Here is an 18,780-nt window from a genome sequence, read left to right on the forward strand (position 1 = left end):
GGGACGACACTCCGTCGCCCCCGAAGACGAAGCGGCCAAGAACGGCATCCCCACCCCGCCATCCCGTGCCGGCGGCGTCCGGGTCCGGATCTACTTTAACCACCACCACCACCACCACCACCACCAATACCACCACCACTACCACCACCACTACCACTACCGCGACGAAGGCGCCGACCCCCCGACTGCCGCCGCTCCCGCCCGCCTTCCACGACCTGTACGCCTCCACCGTCCGCACCGCGCCCCGCGACGACCCGGCCCTGCACCAGGGCCGCACCCGCCAGATCCCCCACGTCCCCGGCCTCTGGCCCAGCCACGTCTACGTCGAGTGGCGGCCCCCGCCGCCCGTCCACGCCCTCCTCTGCGAGCTGCTCGCCCGCCTGCAGCAGCAGCAGCAGGTGGAGCTGCAACTGCCGCAGGACGTCGTCGTTCCCCCCAAAAAAGGAGGAGACACCGGACCCGGGCCCGAACCCATCACGGGGTTCCTGCAGAGCGACGTCGGGGTGCCGCAGCCGCTGCACGTCAGCCTGTCGCGGCCGCTCGCCCTCTCGACGGAGCAGAAGGCTCAATTCCTGAGCGAACTCGAAGCCGCGCTGGCGGGTGGCGGCGGCAGGGGGCAGGGAGGGGGGGGAAGCAGAAGAAGGGTGACGTCGTTCTCGCTGAGGTGCAGCAGGGTCGAATGGCACCGGACGACCGAGAGCGGGCGGTCCTTCCTGGTTCTGAGGGTGCGCAGCGCTAGCAGCAGCAGCAGCAGTAGTAGTAGCAGTAGTCGTAGTAGCCGCAATGATACCAGCAGCAGCAATAGCAATAGCAATAGCAGTAGTGGGAGTGGTAGTGACGGTGATGCTCGTCGGAGGAGCAGGGACGACAACGAGGAGGAGGAGGGGGAGGAGGAGGAGGGAAACGTAAACCCGGAGCTGACGGAGCTGCTGCGGCGGTGCAACGAGGTGGCGGAGAGGCATGGCCAGCCGGCGCTGTACCGGTGGGCCGAGGAGGAGGCCGTGGACCAGGCAGACAAGCGGGTCGGGGAGGCATTTCACGTGTCGATTGCGTGGTCGTTTGCCGAGCCGACCGAAGAACTGGTGCGGGCGACCGAGCGGGTGTTTGGTAGCCAAGAAATCATCGACAAGATACGGGAGATCGAGATTCCTGTTGAGGGCGTCAAGGTCAAGATCGGGAACGTTGTCACTCACGTCGCCCTCGAGCAGCGTGGGAAGAAGGTGATTGGGAAGGGAACAAAAAACTTGCTAGGCTTGTGACCTTTTGCAAGTCAGTCAAGAAGATAGGGCAAGAAGGGAGAATTGTGTTACGGTAGATTGATGCGGCGGTGTCCCGCTCGCAGACGGCAACTCGAAATATATTTACACCACCCCATTCCTTATCGCCATGCTCGCCATGCCGACAACTGCAAGAAAATGCTTTCCTGAAGTGCTGTGACTCTGGCATGCCCAACCACCCAAAAAGAGCACCCCGAGGTTTGACCTGACAGCGGCGGTAAAACAGATTGTCCGGAACGCCCAACTCCGTCCGAGTCCTACGCATGCGGTACCTGATGCAATGCTATGTAAAACTACAACACCCAGAGAAGAAAAATATATATATGAACACCAGATAATCCTCAGAGCTCGTCTACCCGAGGCGCTTCAAAGGTCCACGTCCTCGGGGACACGGGCAGACCGATAAAGGACTGCCACAACCGCCGCAGCTCACATGTGACGATATGCCACCTGCACAGAGAGTATGCGTTAGCCCAGTCGGGTAATATTCTACTTGACAAAGACGGTATGTACTGGGGGGCCCCGGGGGGGAGGACTTACAGTGTCGCAGGGAACGTGACCCATCGGGTGAGGACAAACTTTAGCGTCCTGATCACCTTATCCAGCTCGTCGTCGAACTCCTCCTTGAGGGTCCGGTTCTCGTAAGCGGACGAATCGTCATCCTTGTCGCGCGCCTCATTGACGGGCCCCGACGGCACCGCATGCGGCGACTCGGGGGGGCCGACGGCGTGTCGCGGCTTCTTCGCCCTGTCGGGGATGACGCTGGTCTTGGCGGCCTCCTTGAGCCGCTCCTCGAACTTGTCCGCCGCCGCCGCCTCGGCCTCCGTCTGGGTCTCGGTCCCGGTCTCGGTCTCGGTCTCGGGCTGCTCTACCATCTTCCGGAATTTCTGGATGGCCTCCAAGCTGTTGCTCAACCGCGCGTACGTGTTGAACAGGGCGACCAGTTCGGTGCGCTTCAGGGCGGGCACGGACGGCGGGTCGTTGTTGTCGAACTCGAACAGCACCTTGAGGGCGGTGCCGTAGCCGGCCGTCTGCAGCTTGCCCCAGAGGCGGCACTTGTCGCAGCCCACGCAGTCCATCAGCCGGCTGACGTTGCGGAACCGGTTGCGGAAGTCCTCCTTGAGAGAGGGGCCCTCGCCGTTCTTGAACATGAGGCTCTCGTCGAGAGTCTGCGGCACGCTCGCCGCCCTCTCGGTGACCGCCATCACCTTGGTGCGCGTCACGGCGTCCTGCTCGGGATCGCCCAGGCAGAAGGTGTAGTCTTGCTGCTGCGAGAGGTACGGGCCCAGCTTGGCGACGGCGCGGGTGAGGAGCGCGTAGTTGAAGTAGAGGTTGCTGATGCGGTCCGGGAACTTGTGCAGGCGGTTGATGTAGCAGCCGAGGTTGGGCTGCCACTGTCCCGTCGTCTGGTTGAGGAAGTTCCAGCACAGGTGCGTCGAGATGCTGGCGTGCATGCCCGAGATGACCCGGTAGAAGACGCGCTTCTCGAGGCACTCGTCCTCGTGCTCGTATCCGGTCTTGGCCACGAAGGGGGTCAGGGGATTGTGCTGCCGCTGCTCCTCGAGGGCCTGCTGCCGGCCGGCGGCCTCGAGCACGGCCTTGAAGTCCATGGCCGCAGGCCCCTTGGGAGACGTGTCCTTACCGAGCGCCGCCGAGTGTGGGAACGAGCTCCGCTGGAAGCAGTTCTCCCGGTAGATGGCGTCCCAGACCTGCTTGGCCCCGTCGCCCGCGTAGCCGGTGAAGCGCTCCGGGTTGCGCAGCAAGCTCACGTAGTCGCCCTTGGAGGTTGCGCTCTCGTCTTCGGGCACGCAGTAGTCCCGGTCGTCGCACTCGTCGTCGTACTCGACCACGCAGGTCTCCCCCACGTTCTCCCCCAGCCCGCCCCGTAGCGGCCTCACCGGCTCTTCCTTCTGCATGCTCTTTCCCGGGTGCTTCGCGCGCGGGCCCTCCAGCTTGCCCAGCTCGCTGGCGCGCCATACCGGCGGGATGTCCTCCTCGTTGTCGAGCGTCTCGACGGCGCAGGCAATGTTGCCGCACATGCCATTCTCGTCGTTCCAGAACGGGCATTTCTTGTGGAAGAGGTTGACTCGGTAATGTGAGAAGAAGTCGGTCGTCCGTGTCAGCTCGTCAAGGGCCGGCTTGACGTTGCGGTTCAGGCGCTCGAGCGTCGAGTAGGAAGCGCACGCGTCGCTGACGATGGCCTTGGGTGAGATCTGCCAGACGGAGCCGTTAGAACGGAAGAAGCGGACCTCGGCCGCCGCCGCCGCGGAGCAGTGCGACAGGGCAGCGCAGAGCGGGCCAAAAAAGGCAATGAGACTAAAGAGTGGTGCATACCGCGCAGTCATCTTGAGAAGAAGGCGAGGAGACCGATTCTGGGTTATGGCACCAGCCCTGCGGTCCCCAGAGTGCGAACACCGACAGGTAAAAGAGGCGACTGGCCGACTTCATCATCGCACTGAAGGAAAGCGGCGCAGTTGTCGCGGTCGCTCGCTCGGGTCGTTTGAGAAGTCGCGGGCTTATGGCCACGGTCGTTGTGTTGTGGTACTGTAAACGTTTGGACCGTCTTTGACGGTCTGGGCAACCGAAGCTCGATTGCGGTCTGGTTGGATCCGGTCCGGAGACCTGGCCTGAAACGTCAGAGTCCCAAGAGAAAGGGGTCCGATGTTGATTCGTGGCGGCCGGAAGAGGACACTCGGCAGGAGGCCGCTTATCGGGTCCTTTTATCGATCCTATCAAGGTCACTGCACAGGGATCGGCGGCCAGCGAAGAATTGCTTGGCGGGTTCTGGAAATGCAGGGACCAAAGGGGATCTGAAATCTTTCTCCCAAAAAAGCGAGGGGGCAACCTTTCCAAAAATATCAGGGTCTGCTATGTTCAGCCAGGGACAGGCCGGGACGTCGACTCGGGGCCGATCCCAAGATGTCCCTGGGTTTTTTAAATGTCGGAAGACGCGGGGGAGGGGCCCGTGTGGGAAAGTTGAAATGTGTCCAAAACGGAAGATCAGCAGATGCTGAAATGCCGACCGAACGACCTGCCGCACGCTGATTGATTAAAAGGTCCCAAACCTTCCGATGTTCCATCCTTTCCGGCGGAAAGTGGCGTCGCATTGCCCCATTTCCGGATCCGCTTCCAGAGATCCAGCGCGATGCATGGTTGGTAAGCTTGTCCTTGTCGGCCGTCGAGCCTTGTTTTTTTATCTCGCTGGGATACGGATACGTGTATTCTAAATAAGTACGGTAAGATGGTTCGTCCTATGTATGTACATACCTCGTACCTTGGTTCATCAAGCAAGTTGTTCATGCTCGTAATCTCCCAGTCTGCTGTGGTCGTGCCTTCCGCCTTAGGTAAAATGGGTGCCTTATCTCCCAGGTGTGTTCTGTTCTTCAGTCATGCCACCTTCTTCTTAAGTCGTTGGCATCCACAGCACACTGCAAAGAGCAAGCAGACAGAGCATCATCATCATCATCATCATCATCATCATCATCCAAGGCACACAATCTTGGTCAAACTGTGTTATTGCTATTTGCTGTTGATCCAGTACATAACGTGATAACCAACAAAGGCAGCATCTCGGAAGGCGTCTAGTCTAGCTTGCCCTGCCCTAGACGCAATTCCATTCCTCCTCTATCAACCCCATGCGATCCTCAACCGGCCGTCGGATCGGTGTTCCGATCCAAAGGCGGCCCCGCTTCTCCATATCCTGTGATTGACTCCCCTGTCCAAATCACACCGCACGCATCCGGATCTCGTTGAGTGCAGGTTGCGGATCAGGCGTGCGCTTCATGCATCAGCCAATTCAAAGGCTCATGACGTCTACTAACTCCCCCAGTACCGTAGGCGTTGTAGTTATGCAATGTTGTTGACGGCTGTACGGTCGTTGGTTGCCATGATAATGCGAAACGCGGCGGAGACTCAGGCTTCATTCTTGTCTTCTCCGGGCCCAATATTTTGCCTCACTGCGGTGGCTGGTAGTTCAGGGGACGCCTAGGGAGTTGTGTTAGCGTTCCTGTAGATCAATCAAGAGAAAGCAAGAGAAAGAGGCAAAGCGCGGCCGTGGCTTACTTGAAGAGGAGGATGTGGGGCTCCGGCTCATGAACCTCATAGTGTTCCCAACCAAGACTCTATTCAGCGTCAGTTACGCCCGACTCTTCGCCCGGTGCGGGGTGACGGACCTGTGTGATCCCCATTCCCCTCCACTCGTCTTCCCACAGGAGTTTGAGCGTGCCCTTCGACTTGTCGTGGTACTCGGGGGGGATGGCCTTGAGCATGGCCTTGGGCAGCTGCACGTGCCGGTACTCAAACTCGTTGTCAGAGTATCTAGAACGGGTTAGAGTTTGTGCTACCCAGTTAAGAATCGCCTTCACACCAAAACAGACCTGGTGGAGTAGTGTATCGAGTCGATGAACTCGTCCAGGCGCGCGCGTTCCTCCTCTGTCACTGGCCGCGGAACCCGGTTGCGACGGCTGATATCAATGCCCATAAGCTCTGCATTCGACATCTTTCCGGCTGCCGTGGCACTTAAAGACGGGAAAGGGGTGGTGGTGCTATCGGTGTGCGCGATCGCTGTGGTGCCCTTGGCTGAGGCTTCTCACTCCGAAGCTGGAACGGCGCGACCGAGGCTCGGAAAGCTATTCGGAATCGCGCGTATGCCTTCTGTACCAGTTGGCTTGCGGCGATCTCGGGGACGTGGGCTAATGCGCGACCGAGGAACGCGGTTTGGTAGTAAATCAGGATGTCAGAAAGAAGAATTGGAGGTGCACTTGATATTCGTGTCTTTGGTGTAGACGTAGGTAGGTTTTGCAAGACGTGGTACGATGTTGGCTTTCGCGCGCGCGACTCGGCTGGCGTTGAGTGAAATTCGATGTGGAGGTGATGGTTCTGAGAAAGCGGTCGAAGATAAACAAATCGCAGTCGTTCGTGCGCTTGGCCTCTGGAGGGAGCTGCCGCTCTTGCCAGACGCTAAAATTTTAACCCCTCCGACCCATGTGGGCTTCAAGCACAGGCCAATAGAAGTGCCAATTGCGGCAAGTACTCCGTACATGCGCACTGGAATCCAACCGCCAGAGGACCATCAGAGCCGTCCAAAAACACGCCAAAGCCTCTCATGAATACTCAATGCAGCGGAAGAGGCCACCTGAAGAGACTGTAGGTACGTCAACTGTGTGTTGCGTACTGATAACCTTGGGCCGAGCAAGCCATTCAGTCATATAGGCAGTTACAAGCGCTTGTCGCACTGTGGGCCATTTCCCCAATATCGCATGCCAAGTCCCTTCACGCCCCTTGTCGGATCGCGTTGCAGTGAGCTGCAAAGGCGCACATACAACGCCGGCGAACCATGTCCCCAGCCCGGCCACATCTAATCCGTACTTGTTGACGACGGGTTCTGTTGCCCGGCTTTCATGCACGCGGTTTACGCAGTCATCCTTTAGGACTTGCCACCCGATTCGCTCGCTTTTTCCAAGATCCGCCGACCTGGTTGACCCTGGCGAGTTCATCTGCCGAAACCCCGTTCGAGCCTTTGCGCTTGCCAACATCCATCATAGACGCGTCTCGACCGGCAGCTAATCCGCGTCTCGGCGACAGCGACAGTTGGTGACACCATCGCATTCAGCCGATAGCGAGGTGCACCATTTCTGCTTCACCGTCCTTCGACGCGACGCTTAACTGGGGCCGAATTGGTGGTGTCGCGCGATGGACCACAAACGCAAGGCGAGCTCCTCTGGGGCTGGCATCGCGGACGGCGATGATCGGGCCACAAAACGACTAAAGACGCCAGGAGTAAGTTTCGATGGGCCAATCTCCCCCCCCCCCCCCCCCCCCCCCCCCCCCCCCCTTTCTCTCCTCCGAGTTATGCCTGGCCCAAGCGCTCGATCATCGCGAGGTTCGGACCTGTCAGTTGGCGTGGCCGCTCTCAGTTGGGGTTTGGCTCTGGGTGCGACTACAATCTCGGGCGCCCTGGAGTATGGCCTACTGGCCTCCCGTTGGCTTGCACACACGCGACCAATGTGTTTTGTTGTGACTGTGAAGCAGGTAGATTAACTGCGAGTACAGCAACCGTCCGATTACAACCTCCTGCAAGGCGAGACACGCGAGTCCACGACCGCTTATGGCCTACACTTTCTCGAAACGATTCGGAGGACAAAGGACAAAAGGTACTTCTGCTGGCCTTCGTTTTCCTCCGTCGCATGCTGATTCCCGACCACAGCGGCCGTCTTGTGGCGAGTTACTTCGAGAATCTCCTCCCTCGGGAGACGAACAAGGAGTATTACGAGCGCATCCGCATGCCAATCTCTCTCAAAATCATTGAGAGAAAGCTCCACAACCAGGATTTCAAGAACCTGTCCGAGCTCGAGAGCTATTTCAAGCGCATGGTGACCAATGCGAAAGAGTTCTATCCCAAGAATTCGGAGGTCTTTGAAGATGCGGAGCGCGTGCGGAAGGCGTTGAGCAACTACATGACCAAGACGAACCCGGCGTACAAACTTATTCCCGGCTACAGCTGTCAAGCAACCCCGATCCCCAATGATCTGCAGCCTGAACCAGAGGTGGCAGCTCTCACTGCCACGGCGGAACGCACGGAGACTGAGAACCAAAAGGCTGGGAACCAGGACGCCGAGGGAGAAGAGGATGCGCAGGGCGAGGAAGACGCTGACGGCGAAGAGGATGAAGACGAGGATGACGGGAGCTCGAGAAGGATTGTCCTCAAGAGGAAAGGGCCCGGCCGTCCTGCCAGGGCCGGGTCGGAACAAGCCAGAAAGGTGGACAAGAGCGGGAGGGTCAGAGCCGACCACGAGTACGAGGGGGTGCCGTACAAAGGGCTCACCTTCCAGCAAGCCCAAGAAAAGATTGTCGAGGAGCTGATCCGGAAGCCTGACGAATCGTGAGTTTGGCCTTCCAACTTTGGACGTTTTTTTTTTTTTTTTTTTTGCGTAAACTGGAATGGAATGAATACGTCTGGTTGGTTTTGTTTTTTGACTGCTGACCGAGACAAGGGGGGACCCGTACTTCCTGGACTTCATCAACCTGCCGCCACGCAGCTACAAGGACTATTTTGCCGTCATCACATCGCCCCTCTCCCTGAAGGGATTGCAGAAGCTGGTCAAGGGTATCCATGGCCGGCAACCTGCGACCGGCGTTAGCGACTTCAAGAGCTGGGCAGCGTTTGAAGAAAAGGCGAGCCTGCTCTGGACCAATGCGCACTTCTACAACGAGGAGGGGAGCGTTATCCATACGCTAGCGACGGAGCTCAAGGTATGTATGACTGGTGGCATCTGTGTGGTTTAATGGCTGGCGCGGAGCTAACCAGTGACCGAACCAGAACTGCTTCGAAGCCGAGCTGAACGAAGCAAAGGCCGTGGTACAGGAGCCGCCTCAGCCCAAGATCAAGCTGAAAATGACTCCTGGCCAGGAAACTCCGGTGCTCGGCTCGAAAAAGATCACAATACACGTCGGGGGGTCCAGGAGCAGCACAGCAGCCGCTTCTCCTGCGCCACCAACAGGCCGGTCAAGCGATTCAGGCGGTACTGACGGTAACCGCACCCTTCCTCCGGCGAACGCGGCGACCGCCGGTTTTCAGGGCGACAGTGCCAAGACGGTGCCCGGCGCCGTGGCTTCTCCACGTCCCGCGGTTGCAGGCGCCCAGCAAGCCGCAGGGCCGAATGGCAACGTGCCAGGTGCCGTCAATGGTACAGACCGAGCGGGGGCTCCGGCGCAGTCCTTCCAGCAGCCCCCCGGTCAACAGTTGCAGAATGGCCATGCACAATCAGGACCGACACCGACTCCAGCGCCACCCATCTACGACTTCAAGTATCGTGCTCCCGGTAGAGGTATGTTCATGCCCCATGTCTCCCAGGTCTTGGGAGGGGAGCCGTTTGATCTTAGGGGTCGTCATCCTAACCTTTTGCGACTAGGTGTTGCCGATGCCCTCCTGCCGAGCGTTTTGATCCGGACACATCCTACCCTCGTCATAGACCCCAAGTTCAGACTCGAAATCCCCGCCCACCCGAAGGAAGCGCACCAGAACCTCACGACGCACATCCCGGCCACCCACAGCCGCTTGCAGCTCATCCCGCGCCTGGCCCCGTTCGAGCAGCAGGGACGGCAGTACCGCATGTTCGTGACGGTCAACGGGCAGACGATTGGTAGAGCCCCTCCTGTGCCCGCTGACGATGATCCGCTGCCTCCCAACCCGATCGTTTTCGACTTGGTTCTGCAGCCCGTCACAAACATCATCGCCGTCACGGTCATTGCCAGCCTCCCCAAGGGGCAGAGGCTGCCAAATGGCGCAGACTGCGAGGTCGAGAAACTCGTCCTCAATGTGCAGCTCCTCAGGGTATAGTAACCCCATCCCCCCGAGAGAGCGCCTCGGCTTTGCTATCGGGGCAGGGGAGAAGTTGTATCGCTCAAAGCCGCGGGGATGTTACAATGTCGGGCCCCAAACACTGTATGGATATCATGAGGGCAAGGTTAGCGGCTCGGCTAGGTTCTGGCGTTTGGGACAATGGCGGTGTGCCTCTGTCTGCGTTATTTTACGGCCGCTTTACTGGGGAGAGGGTGTCAGAGGTCGGGTGGTCGGTTGGTTTTGTTGATATTTTATGCACTGTAGATCTACCGTGCCCGCAGTGGAATCAAGACTTATTTTTTTTCTTCCTTTCTGCTTTTGTCTCCCAGGCTGGGCTTTTTTTTTGGGGGGGGGGGGGGGTTGGAATGCTGCTTGATCGATCCCTTACCACAGGATGAGGGCGGCGTTCGGGGTTGACGGCTCCCTTTGTTTGCGTTCCTCCGGATGCGGTCCTCATCGAGAGGCGATGCCTGCACCATTTTTTCCCTATCCGGGCCTATCCCTCTTTTTTTTTTTTTTTTTCTGAGCGAGGCTTCCGCTTCCCGTCCTAACTTGGGTACCTCTTTGTCTTGCCCACCATATCAGATGAACAAAACCATGACCCATTAAGAACTCCTTGGTTTTTTTTATATATTATTCTATTCTACACTTCCAATGCTGTAATAACACCTCAGCTTGTTTTATTCCAAGGAGGGGCACAACAACCCCCTGACACCAGCATAGCTCCAAATCAGTCCAAACCCACCAATCACTCCAAGTCGACGGCCCTCACATGGACGCTAGCGACTTTCAGCTCCGAGACGGCTCCTTTGCCGATGATGGCTTCGGGCACAACTCCAACTTTGCCCGCGCCCTGTCCTCGTATAGCCACTCACCCCAAGCAGCTCCCCCTGTTACTGCTGCTGCTGCTGCTGCTGCTGCTGCTGTCGCCAGCGGCGGCGTCGCAAGTCGCACCCGCTCCCGGAGCTCGCGGACGAGGACTCAGAAACAACAACAACAACAACAACAACAACCCTTCACTACCACCTCCGTCTCTTCATCCTCCTCTTCATCAGCCTCCGCCCCCACCAACATCAGACGCCGAGGCGGCGTAGCCCCGATGCCTCCCACCAACGCAGAGTCGTCGTCGTCGCGGAGGAGGTGGTGGTGTTGGTGGTGGTGGCGAGGGCGAGGGCGAGGGCGAGGGCGAGGGCGGCGGCGCGGGCTGGAAGAGCTCACTAGCGGGTCGTGGCGGCCGACGCGGGCGCGGTTCGTGGGTCCCGGCGGTGGAGGAGAAGGAGGAGGAGGAGGAGGGAGAGGGCTCTGGTCGGTTGAGCGGGGCGGGGAGCTCGAGAGCGAGTGGTATGAGGGGGTGTATGAGGACTTGTTTGACAAGGTGGGGGAGTTCGCGGCGTCGTATTTTAGGTATGGAGATCTCGCGGACCAGGTGAAGGGGCCGTCCTCGTCCCCGTCTTCTTCGTTTGAGGGGACTCGGGGTCCTGTTGCTGGTGCTGCTGCATGGCAAGGCAGCGTCTGGGCGGACGCGGGGTCGTCGGAGCAGTTTCTGTGGTTTGTGGCCCAGGTTGCGATGCAGGATGATAATGCGGGCGGGTGGGATGTGCTGTTGACCAAGAGGCGGCTGCGGGAGTATCTGGTGACCGGAGTGATTGGGAAGATATTGGAAATGGAGGTCTTTGATGACTTGTTGTTCGGGGCGGATAAGGTGCAGAAGAGGATGTTGGAGGCGCAGGACGAGTGCACGCTTGATTATGAAGGTGAGTGCTGTCGGCCTGTTTCCTCTTTTTTTTTTTGTTTTTCTTTATTTCTTTCTCTCTTTCATCCCGTCTCGAGGGACACCGTCTCGTCTGACCCGAGAGACCAGGCTACCACCGCACCGGCCTTCGTTCGCAGTGTGTCCGCACCCTCCTGGCCGGCGACACCCTGACTCCGGAGTTCTGGCCGCGCGTCGACCAGCTCACGCTCCAGATCACGGTGTTGCTGCTGCCCCTGGTTGGCCTCATGGACGAGCACTTCCCGGCCAGCCAGGCGGCATCGCTGCGCAGCTTCTACCAGGACCTGCACACCATCGTCGCTCGGGCCGGATACCTTTCCCTCGGCATCCGCTTGTCGAAAAACATCTTCCACTTCTCGTCGCCCGTCCCGGGAACGGTGTGGGACAACGACCAAGCAAACGTCGACAATCGCATCTACCGGGCTTCCGAGGCCGCCAACACCCGCGCCGATGCCGCCGCCGAGAAGGAGTGGAGGAGCCGGCGGGCTCGGCGGCTGGCCGCGCAGCGTGAGAGAAGAGAAACCCGAGATCGCGGGGCGGGCGTGCTGGCCTCGGCCAGGAGCGGATTCGAGGCCGTTCGCGGGTTCGTCACCGGTCATGGTCATGGTCATGGACAGGAGGGCTCGGGGGATCATCAGCAGGGCGCCAACGACGTCTGGCGCCGTCCGTCCCGTATGGGCAAGGTCCAAATCGTCCTCTGGCCCATGCTGCAGCGCTTCGCGACGGTCGGCGAGATCGACCCGCGCACGGGTACCGCATTTGGGGAAAGCATCACCACCATCTCCAAGTCCCGGGTGGTTTATTACTACGGCCGAGTCGACGAGCGCGGCGAGGTTGGGGATAGGTCCCCGAGCCTGGCCGAGTGGGTGCGGAAGACGGACCGTAGGCGCGCCCGGATCGCCTTCCTGCCGCTTCGCTGGGCTGCGTATATCGCTGGCATCTGGCTGCTGCTTGCTTTCCTGGCAGGGAACGACCCGACTGCTGCCGACGGGTTGCTGCGCCATGTCGGGCACGTTCCGGCGGAGGTAGCCAGGTATCTCGTCCGGGAAGCGGCCCTCTTCGTGATGGAGGTCTTCATCACCGTTATCGCCATCTTCATCGCATCTTCTAGGATGCTCACGTACTTTGCGTCTTTTGCCAGGAGCTCGCTGGACGGTCTGTTGGAAGATGGCCAGCGATGGCTCCTGGGTAGTGTCGGCGGTGTTGACCGGCGTGGAACCTTGGAAAACAGCACCACAGGGCACGGCTCGGCGTTCAATCACGATGACCTGAGCTGGGCCTCCGTGAAAGCCGTGGCGAAAGCACTTGCCGAGCAGCTCATCTGGTACGTCCATCCTCCCCCATCCTCCCCCATCCTCCTCGCCTTGATGGGACTCCTTAAGATGGCCTGACATTGGTTGGAACAAGGAAACCGGTCACCGTTCACGTCCCCGTCGAGTACGCGACGCACACCGCGATTGCTGTCGAGACGCCGCCCCCAGATGGACGTCCATGGCTGAACTGGTTTAGGTCAGCATGACTCTTGTTTCTCCTGGTTTGGTTGAATGTACTTACTGTACTTATGCCATTTACGACTGAGTCGCTTTTCCTTTGCTTCTGCTTCTGTTCATTGTCGAAACAAAGCAACAGATGCCATGGATTTAGAAAACTAGACACCTCTGGAAGACCGCAGGTTTAGATGCCAGAGACAGAAACAAGGACCTTTGCGGTTGTGAATACTTATATAGACACTGTGATGTAGAGGTGTCGGGCACGATGGCTGCTGTTTGTTGTGCAGTGGCTATGGCCAGGTTCCGACTCAGCAGAGGGTGAGATTCTCGACCTTGAAAGGGAGACTCATATCTCGTCCCGTGTGACAGGCCTGCTCTGCATGAAGGAGTATGGTGGCCATGGACTCCCCTAGCCACCGATGCCAAATCGCCAAGCATTGGAGCTTGCCATATCCGCTTTGGCCCATCCTGCAAAGCTATTTTTGAAACTCTGGCCTTGGTTGCTTCAGCCCGCCCAGAATACCGGTTATCGATGCCTCCCGGACCAAGGCAACTCCTGGCGGCTTCCGCGGCGGAATCAAGCCCGCTGATAACCAAATCCGAGGGTGGTCTCGAGCGAGGTCTTAATGGTGCAGAGGATGAACGGACTGGTTCAGCTAGGTAACTTGAGCGGGCTGGGGATTTGGAAGGGCCACGGCTAAGATCAGATTAGACGGAATCAAACCCTGGTGATCCGGTCCTGACAGATCAGATCGCTCAGCGAGGCGGGCGCGACTTTTGACAAAGAACTGTCCATCGCCCCAACGTCGACTTCTCCGGGTCCAAAACTCCGAGGTGCTCGAGTGCCTGCCCGTCTGCCTGCCTGCCTGCCTATTTGGTTTGGTTTTCTTGCCTTGCATGTTACTTCTTCCTACCTCGTCCCCGGCCTGAGCCGCCGCCTCTCTTCCCCGAGCCTCGCTCCTCGCCCGTCATGTCCCCTTCGTCCTGGTCGCCTGGGCTCTTTCTGCGCAGCGTCCCGAGCGAGACGTTGACGAACTCTTCCTCGCTGTCCGACTCGCCCAGGTTGAACAGGATGGGCATGCGGAAGGCGCCCAGGTCCTCGTCCATCCCGCCGCCGTTCTCCACCGTCAGGACGTCGACGTCCTCGTCTTCCTGGTCGAGCCGCCGCTTCTGGATCTCCTCCTGCGGGTGGATGTCGAACTCGTCCTCCCTCTCGATGTACTCGACGTTCTCCTCCACCTCGACGAAGTCGGGCGCCAGGGCGGACCAGCGCTGCGGGGTCGTGACGGACCAGATGTTGATCCGGCCGGTCTCGAGCCCGCAGGCGGCCAGCAGGGCGCGGTGGGGGTGCCACTCGATGACGCCCTGCTCCTCCTTGGGACCCTCGAGCATGCGCACCAGGCTGCCGTGGCCGCGCTCCCAGATGTAGAGTTCGTGGTTGTTGTAGGTGGACGCGGCCACGTACTCGCCCGTCGCGCTGAAGGCCACGTGGTTCCACGACAGCCGGTTGACCACGTCCTGGAACTTGTGCTCGAGCGGTAACTGGATCGTGTCCGGGTCCAGGTCGGCCGCCGAGAGGTTCGGCACGATGAAGGTCCGTATGATCCGGTCCTGCGCGTTGACGAGGAGCTCCTTGCCGGACTCGGTCAGCCGCAGCGTCGTGATGATGCCGCTCGCAATCTTTTCCGAGTAGATGATCTTGCGCGTCCTGGCGTCGATGATGTTGAGGCGCCCTTTGGTGGTGCCGGCCAGCAAATGGTCGCCCGATGCCGTGTACACGATGGCTGTCGTCATGTGCTTCGCATCCTCCTTGGCTTGTTTCTCCCGCAGCGCCGGGTCGGTCTCGGTGCTGGTTCGTTTTGGCACCGAGGGCAGGACATATCGCACTTCGGCCGGTTCCGTGATATCGACGAGCATCGGTTGGTCCTCGAAGAGGGCGGCGGCAAACTGGTGGCTGTCTCACCGGTCAGCTTATCTTTGGACTCTTTTTTTTTCCTTTTTTTTCAAAAAAAAAAAAAGCGAAAAGCGAAATAGAAGAGCCCATCGAGAGACACGCACTGGTTCCATGGGTGCAGCTCGGCTCCATAGACTGGAGCGCGGAAGCGCACCTCGCGATAGCGTTTCCCGTCCTGCAGGTCCCAGAGGATGACCTTCCACCCTTGACACGCCGAAAGCAGATAACGCCCGCACCGAGACCAGCTAAGCGACGTGATATTCTTGGAATGACCCCTAAGCTTGCGCGCCACGCCCATGGTCTCGAGATCCCAGATGACGACGGTGCCGTCGACGCGGCCCGAGGCCAGAAAGTCGCCCTTGCGGTTGAATCGGACGCATGTCGAGTGTCCGGACCGGATCGTGTTTGTGATGTTCTCTGGGTAGTCTTGGAGGAGGTAGTCGTCGGAAAGGAGGAGATTCATGGCCACGACCGTGGAGGTTGGAGAGGAGAGAGTACGACAAGACAAGCTTGCGGATCGATGTCGCGACGAGGCCGAGTTTGGCCAGGAGGATTCGTGGTCCCGTTGCTGCAAGGCTGCGGCGCCCCACTCCACTACACAAGGTAACGTTATTGGAGTCACCTAGCGTACGGATTCGCGCGCTAGTGTGGTTACGAGAAGGTTTACTGGGATGGGCAGCGCTGCCGGGCTGGGGTTACACAGATTCGACTTGTGGGGCAAGATGCCAAGCAGCGCCCGCAAGCCGACCCCACCTCGCCCAAAGGTTCGAATGAATGCGGGTTTGGTGGGGTTGCACTTGACTGCAGGTGCCTCTTCCCGATTCACCTAGCATCGGTTGCCTTGAATGCCTCAGACGTACAAAACAGAAGAAGAACACACATACTGTACCTATTTGTCAATAAAATAAGGCTGCTTTGAAAATGGCAAATTCTAAGTATGGCAGCTGCTGCATGACTTGATGAGATGTGAACCAGAGCTAACATGATTCCACTCGTTTCAAGGTTCGAGTACGTGAAGCAGTTCGAGCAGACCGACAATCTCCTTCCAAACACATGGATCGTGGTCAGGATCGATGGCCGGGGGTTTACCAAGTACGGACGACCTCAGTTATTATCCAACGCCGTACAGCCACATGTCTAACCGCGGCCCAAGGTTCTCAGCAAAATATGCGTTTGAGAAGCCCAACGACAAGCGGGCGCTCGAGCTCATGAACGCGGCAGCCAGGGCAGTCATGGCCGAGCTCCCAGACATCACCATTGCATATGGCGTCAGCGATGAGTACAGGTATGTTCTATATTGATCCATATTGATGTCAATGCTAGGTTTGGAAGCCTCTGATTAACATGCCCACCCAGTTTTGTCTTCCACAAGAGCTGCAGTCTTTTTGAGCGTCGCGCTAGGTAGGAAACAACCCCCCCCCAACAGTGAGCGCCTTTTCTGTTCCAGGTGCTATTTTCTCGTTTTCCTTCTTTTATTCGTGTCTCTGTCTCTTACGCTGACAACCACACAGCAAGTTAATCTCGACGGTCGTCTCGACCTTCACCGCCTACTACGTCCATCTTTGGCCGGTTCACTTCCCGGATACCCCTCTGTCACCCCCATTGCCGAGCTTCGACGGCCGGGCTGTGTGCTATCCGACGGTGCAAAATCTGCGAGATTACATGAGTTGGAGACAAGTAGACTGTAATTGCTCCTCTCCCTTCGTAATGCCGTGGCCCGACTCTAACTCGTCAGAAAGGCCACATCAACAATCTTTACAACACGACATTCTGGGCGCTCATCCAGTTAGGGGGGCTCGATGCCACAGAGGCGGAGAAGACCTTAAAGGTGAGCTCTGGTGCTGTCGTCGAAGAACTGCTGTCACTAACTCGAGAAATCATTAGGGGACCTATGCCGCGGATAAGAACGAGATCCTGTTTTCGAGATTCGGCATCAACTACAACAACGAACCGGAAATGTACAAAAAGGGCAGTGTCGTGTTTCGGGATGTAAGTTGCTTTGGACTCTCCAGGTTGGTTAGTTGGCATTACAGAAGCTAAACAGGCGATCAGTATGAGCTGGTGGAACCTGGCACGCACAACACCACCGCCGAGGTGGACAATCTGGCGGAGCCGGTGCAGCAGTCCAAGACACAGACCGAAAACGACAAGAAGCGAAGGGCAAAGGCGCGGATTGTGGTACAACACCTTGACATTATCAAGGACGATTTCTGGGACCGCCGGCCCTGGTTGCTATCCAACAAACCGGGCAAAGTACCCAAGGAGCCCTGAGGCCGTAAGACAACCCGGCCATCCATCCAAACGCCATCCGGCGCCGAGATAGCTCGCTGTTGTCGCACCCAACCTCCCTGCCGCGGATGGGTCGCCGGCAGAGGCCCGCAAAACTGCGGCCTCCTGCACCTGGAACCGCCACACGCCCATCCAAGTGCGCTGTAGGGAGCTCGAGCATCAGGAAGCGGCGCCTAGTGATAAGAGCCACCAGTCGGCTCGCGCCGAAGGGGGAACATATTAGCCTTTGAATCTTCAGTCCGAGCCCTTTTCATCCTTGGTCGGCTTTTTGCGCAGCCTCCGCCCGTTTCCTCCTCCTTTCCTCTTTCCGTGCCCGTCTCTCTGCTCTCCTGGCCCGCCTCTCTTCCTTTGTCTCGCTCGCCTTCCTCGCCCTCTTCCGCTCCTTCTTCGCAGCCTTCTCCGCAGCCTTCTGCGCCGCCCTAGCCTCGGCCGCCTTTCTCGCGGCTTTCTCCGCCTTGCGTAACCTCCTGGCCGCCCGCCTGGCCTTCCTCTCCTCTCTCGACTCGCTCTGCTTCTCCTTCTTGGAAACGGACTCTTCGCTCCTCCCGTCGTCGGACGTCGCGGGCGTCGCGTCCGTGGACTCGCCCGTCGCCGTGCCGGTCGTGGCCGCACCGTCCGCCACGACGTTCACCTCGATCGTGCCCTCCAGCATGCCGCCCCGCACGAACGACGCGTACAGGCCCCTCGCGCCCGTGTATTTCCCCTTGGGCTGGCTGCTCGCGACGGCGTCCAGCTTGCCCTGCGTGACCGACTGCACGACGGTGCCCTTCTTGGACGTGTCGAGGCCCTTGAGCTTCTGGTCGAAGGCGTGCAGCCACCACTGGTCGCTGGTGTAGTGCTTGTTCTGCCCGATCCCGCGGCCGTCCGTGTTGCGCGAGATGAGGAGCGGCTTCGACAGCCCGATGGCGTTGTTGGTCGGGTGCAGCGAGAAGCCCTTGCCCCGCCATCCCTGGGCTTTGAGGAGGGCGGCTGCGTCCATGGCGGGCTACCTTATTATGGTCGTGGTGGTATTTTTTTTTTTTTTTTTTTTTTTTTTGGGGGAGAGAGAGAGGAAGAGGGGCTTCGTCGTGTTATTGGAATGGTTCTGGCTGTTCTCGATTCTTCATGGGTAGTGATGTCGAGCTAGCTCGCGGACAATCGGCATGTCGGCTCGTTTTGTATCGGACAACTTTGACGGGTCGAGGACGCCGAGAGAGAATGTACGTAGTATGGATTTACCGTAAACTTCAAAATTTTGGCTTGGCGGTTTGTTTCGTGGGGTTAACTACTAGGTGTACGGATTACTGTGTACGCTGCATGTACATACACTGTGAGTTATACTATACAGTAGCCTTACGTAATCCATAGCTGCTGTTGCCTTGTGAGGACCGCTGCCTTCTTAGGTTCCCCCAAAGTGGGTCAGATCAGCCGCTTTCGCCTCTCACCCGCGTTGCTTTGTCAAGGTCGAAGTTTTCGGCCAACGCCCTAGGGATCCTCCTTTCCCTCGAAACACCATTCATCAACCATCCCGCCGCCATCGCGAATCGCGTCAAGCAGCTTCGAATTCTTGTCGCCCATCCTTTTCCGACAGGATATCGAACGTGCGATTTGCGGCATTCCGATCCACCGCTTTTCTTTCTCGAGCCGCAGCGAGACTGGAAACGACAAGCCTCTGACGG

General features: G+C 58.6%; 9 protein-coding genes across 9 annotated transcripts; 5 read left to right on the top strand and 4 right to left on the bottom strand.

Annotated features, from left to right (window-relative positions):
* Window positions 1-185: 185 nt before the first annotated feature.
* On the top strand, window positions 186-1,205 carry P884DRAFT_170379 (U6 snRNA phosphodiesterase Usb1; the record flags this gene model as incomplete). The annotated part of the gene is made up of 3 exons (XM_069437304.1): window positions 186-422; window positions 492-725; window positions 876-1,205. Coding segments are annotated over 3 exons (801 nt in total), but the record flags the coding sequence as incomplete, so codon positions are not given.
* A 233-nt stretch (window positions 1,206-1,438) lies between these two features.
* Window positions 1,439-4,123, bottom strand: P884DRAFT_75362 (endoplasmic reticulum Oxidoreductin 1-domain-containing protein). Its single transcript, XM_069446066.1, has 3 exons — window positions 3,612-4,123; window positions 1,818-3,490; window positions 1,439-1,727 (listed from the first exon to the last, which is right to left on the bottom strand). The coding sequence occupies exons 1-3, from the start codon at window positions 3,726-3,728 to the stop codon at window positions 1,619-1,621; spliced, it is 1,899 nt and encodes a 632-aa protein (XP_069300388.1). The 5' UTR covers window positions 3,729-4,123; the 3' UTR covers window positions 1,439-1,618.
* Window positions 4,124-5,230: 1,107 nt separating this feature from the next.
* On the bottom strand, window positions 5,231-5,775 carry P884DRAFT_266994 (regulatory subunit of cyclin-dependent kinase; the record flags this gene model as incomplete). Its single annotated transcript, XM_069442067.1, has 4 exons — window positions 5,231-5,261; window positions 5,340-5,398; window positions 5,450-5,594; window positions 5,654-5,775. The coding sequence occupies 4 exons, from the start codon at window positions 5,773-5,775 to the stop codon at window positions 5,231-5,233; spliced, it is 357 nt and encodes a 118-aa protein (XP_069300389.1).
* A 1,193-nt stretch (window positions 5,776-6,968) lies between these two features.
* On the top strand, window positions 6,969-9,615 carry P884DRAFT_192470 (Bromodomain-containing protein; the record flags this gene model as incomplete). Its single annotated transcript, XM_069437679.1, has 6 exons — window positions 6,969-7,055; window positions 7,329-7,429; window positions 7,483-8,157; window positions 8,270-8,528; window positions 8,596-9,103; window positions 9,188-9,615. 6 exons carry the CDS (start codon window positions 6,969-6,971, stop codon window positions 9,613-9,615), a joined length of 2,058 nt encoding a protein of 685 aa, XP_069300390.1.
* A 608-nt stretch (window positions 9,616-10,223) lies between these two features.
* Window positions 10,224-10,771, top strand: P884DRAFT_255209 (uncharacterized protein). The gene has a single exon (XM_069440969.1). The coding sequence runs from the start codon at window positions 10,434-10,436 to the stop codon at window positions 10,710-10,712; it is 279 nt and encodes a 92-aa protein (XP_069300391.1). The 5' UTR covers window positions 10,224-10,433; the 3' UTR covers window positions 10,713-10,771.
* Window positions 10,772-10,813: 42 nt separating this feature from the next.
* On the top strand, window positions 10,814-12,946 carry P884DRAFT_75405 (uncharacterized protein; the record flags this gene model as incomplete). Its single annotated transcript, XM_069446067.1, has 2 exons — window positions 10,814-11,372; window positions 11,480-12,946. Coding segments are annotated over 2 exons (1,860 nt in total), but the record flags the coding sequence as incomplete, so codon positions are not given.
* An 833-nt stretch (window positions 12,947-13,779) lies between these two features.
* Window positions 13,780-15,296, bottom strand: P884DRAFT_266997 (SWD1-like protein; the record flags this gene model as incomplete). Its single annotated transcript, XM_069442068.1, has 2 exons — window positions 13,780-14,833; window positions 14,938-15,296. The coding sequence occupies 2 exons, from the start codon at window positions 15,294-15,296 to the stop codon at window positions 13,780-13,782; spliced, it is 1,413 nt and encodes a 470-aa protein (XP_069300393.1).
* A 379-nt stretch (window positions 15,297-15,675) lies between these two features.
* On the top strand, window positions 15,676-17,158 carry P884DRAFT_217191 (Thg1 C terminal domain-containing protein). Its single transcript, XM_069439339.1, has 8 exons — window positions 15,676-15,768; window positions 15,836-15,925; window positions 15,987-16,118; window positions 16,190-16,234; window positions 16,345-16,517; window positions 16,573-16,661; window positions 16,718-16,822; window positions 16,886-17,158. The coding sequence occupies exons 1-8, from the start codon at window positions 15,755-15,757 to the stop codon at window positions 17,102-17,104; spliced, it is 867 nt and encodes a 288-aa protein (XP_069300394.1). The 5' UTR covers window positions 15,676-15,754; the 3' UTR covers window positions 17,105-17,158.
* Window positions 17,159-18,158, bottom strand: P884DRAFT_255212 (uncharacterized protein). The gene has a single exon (XM_069440970.1). It carries the CDS (start codon window positions 18,099-18,101, stop codon window positions 17,373-17,375), a length of 729 nt encoding a protein of 242 aa, XP_069300395.1. The 5' UTR covers window positions 18,102-18,158; the 3' UTR covers window positions 17,159-17,372.
* Between the last annotated feature and the right edge of the window lie 622 nt (window positions 18,159-18,780).

Source organism: Thermothelomyces heterothallicus, assembly GCF_042370625.1.
Source record: "Thermothelomyces heterothallicus CBS 202.75 unplaced genomic scaffold P884_scaffold_3, whole genome shotgun sequence".
Classification (NCBI taxonomy): Eukaryota; Fungi; Ascomycota; class Sordariomycetes; order Sordariales; family Chaetomiaceae; genus Thermothelomyces; species Thermothelomyces heterothallicus.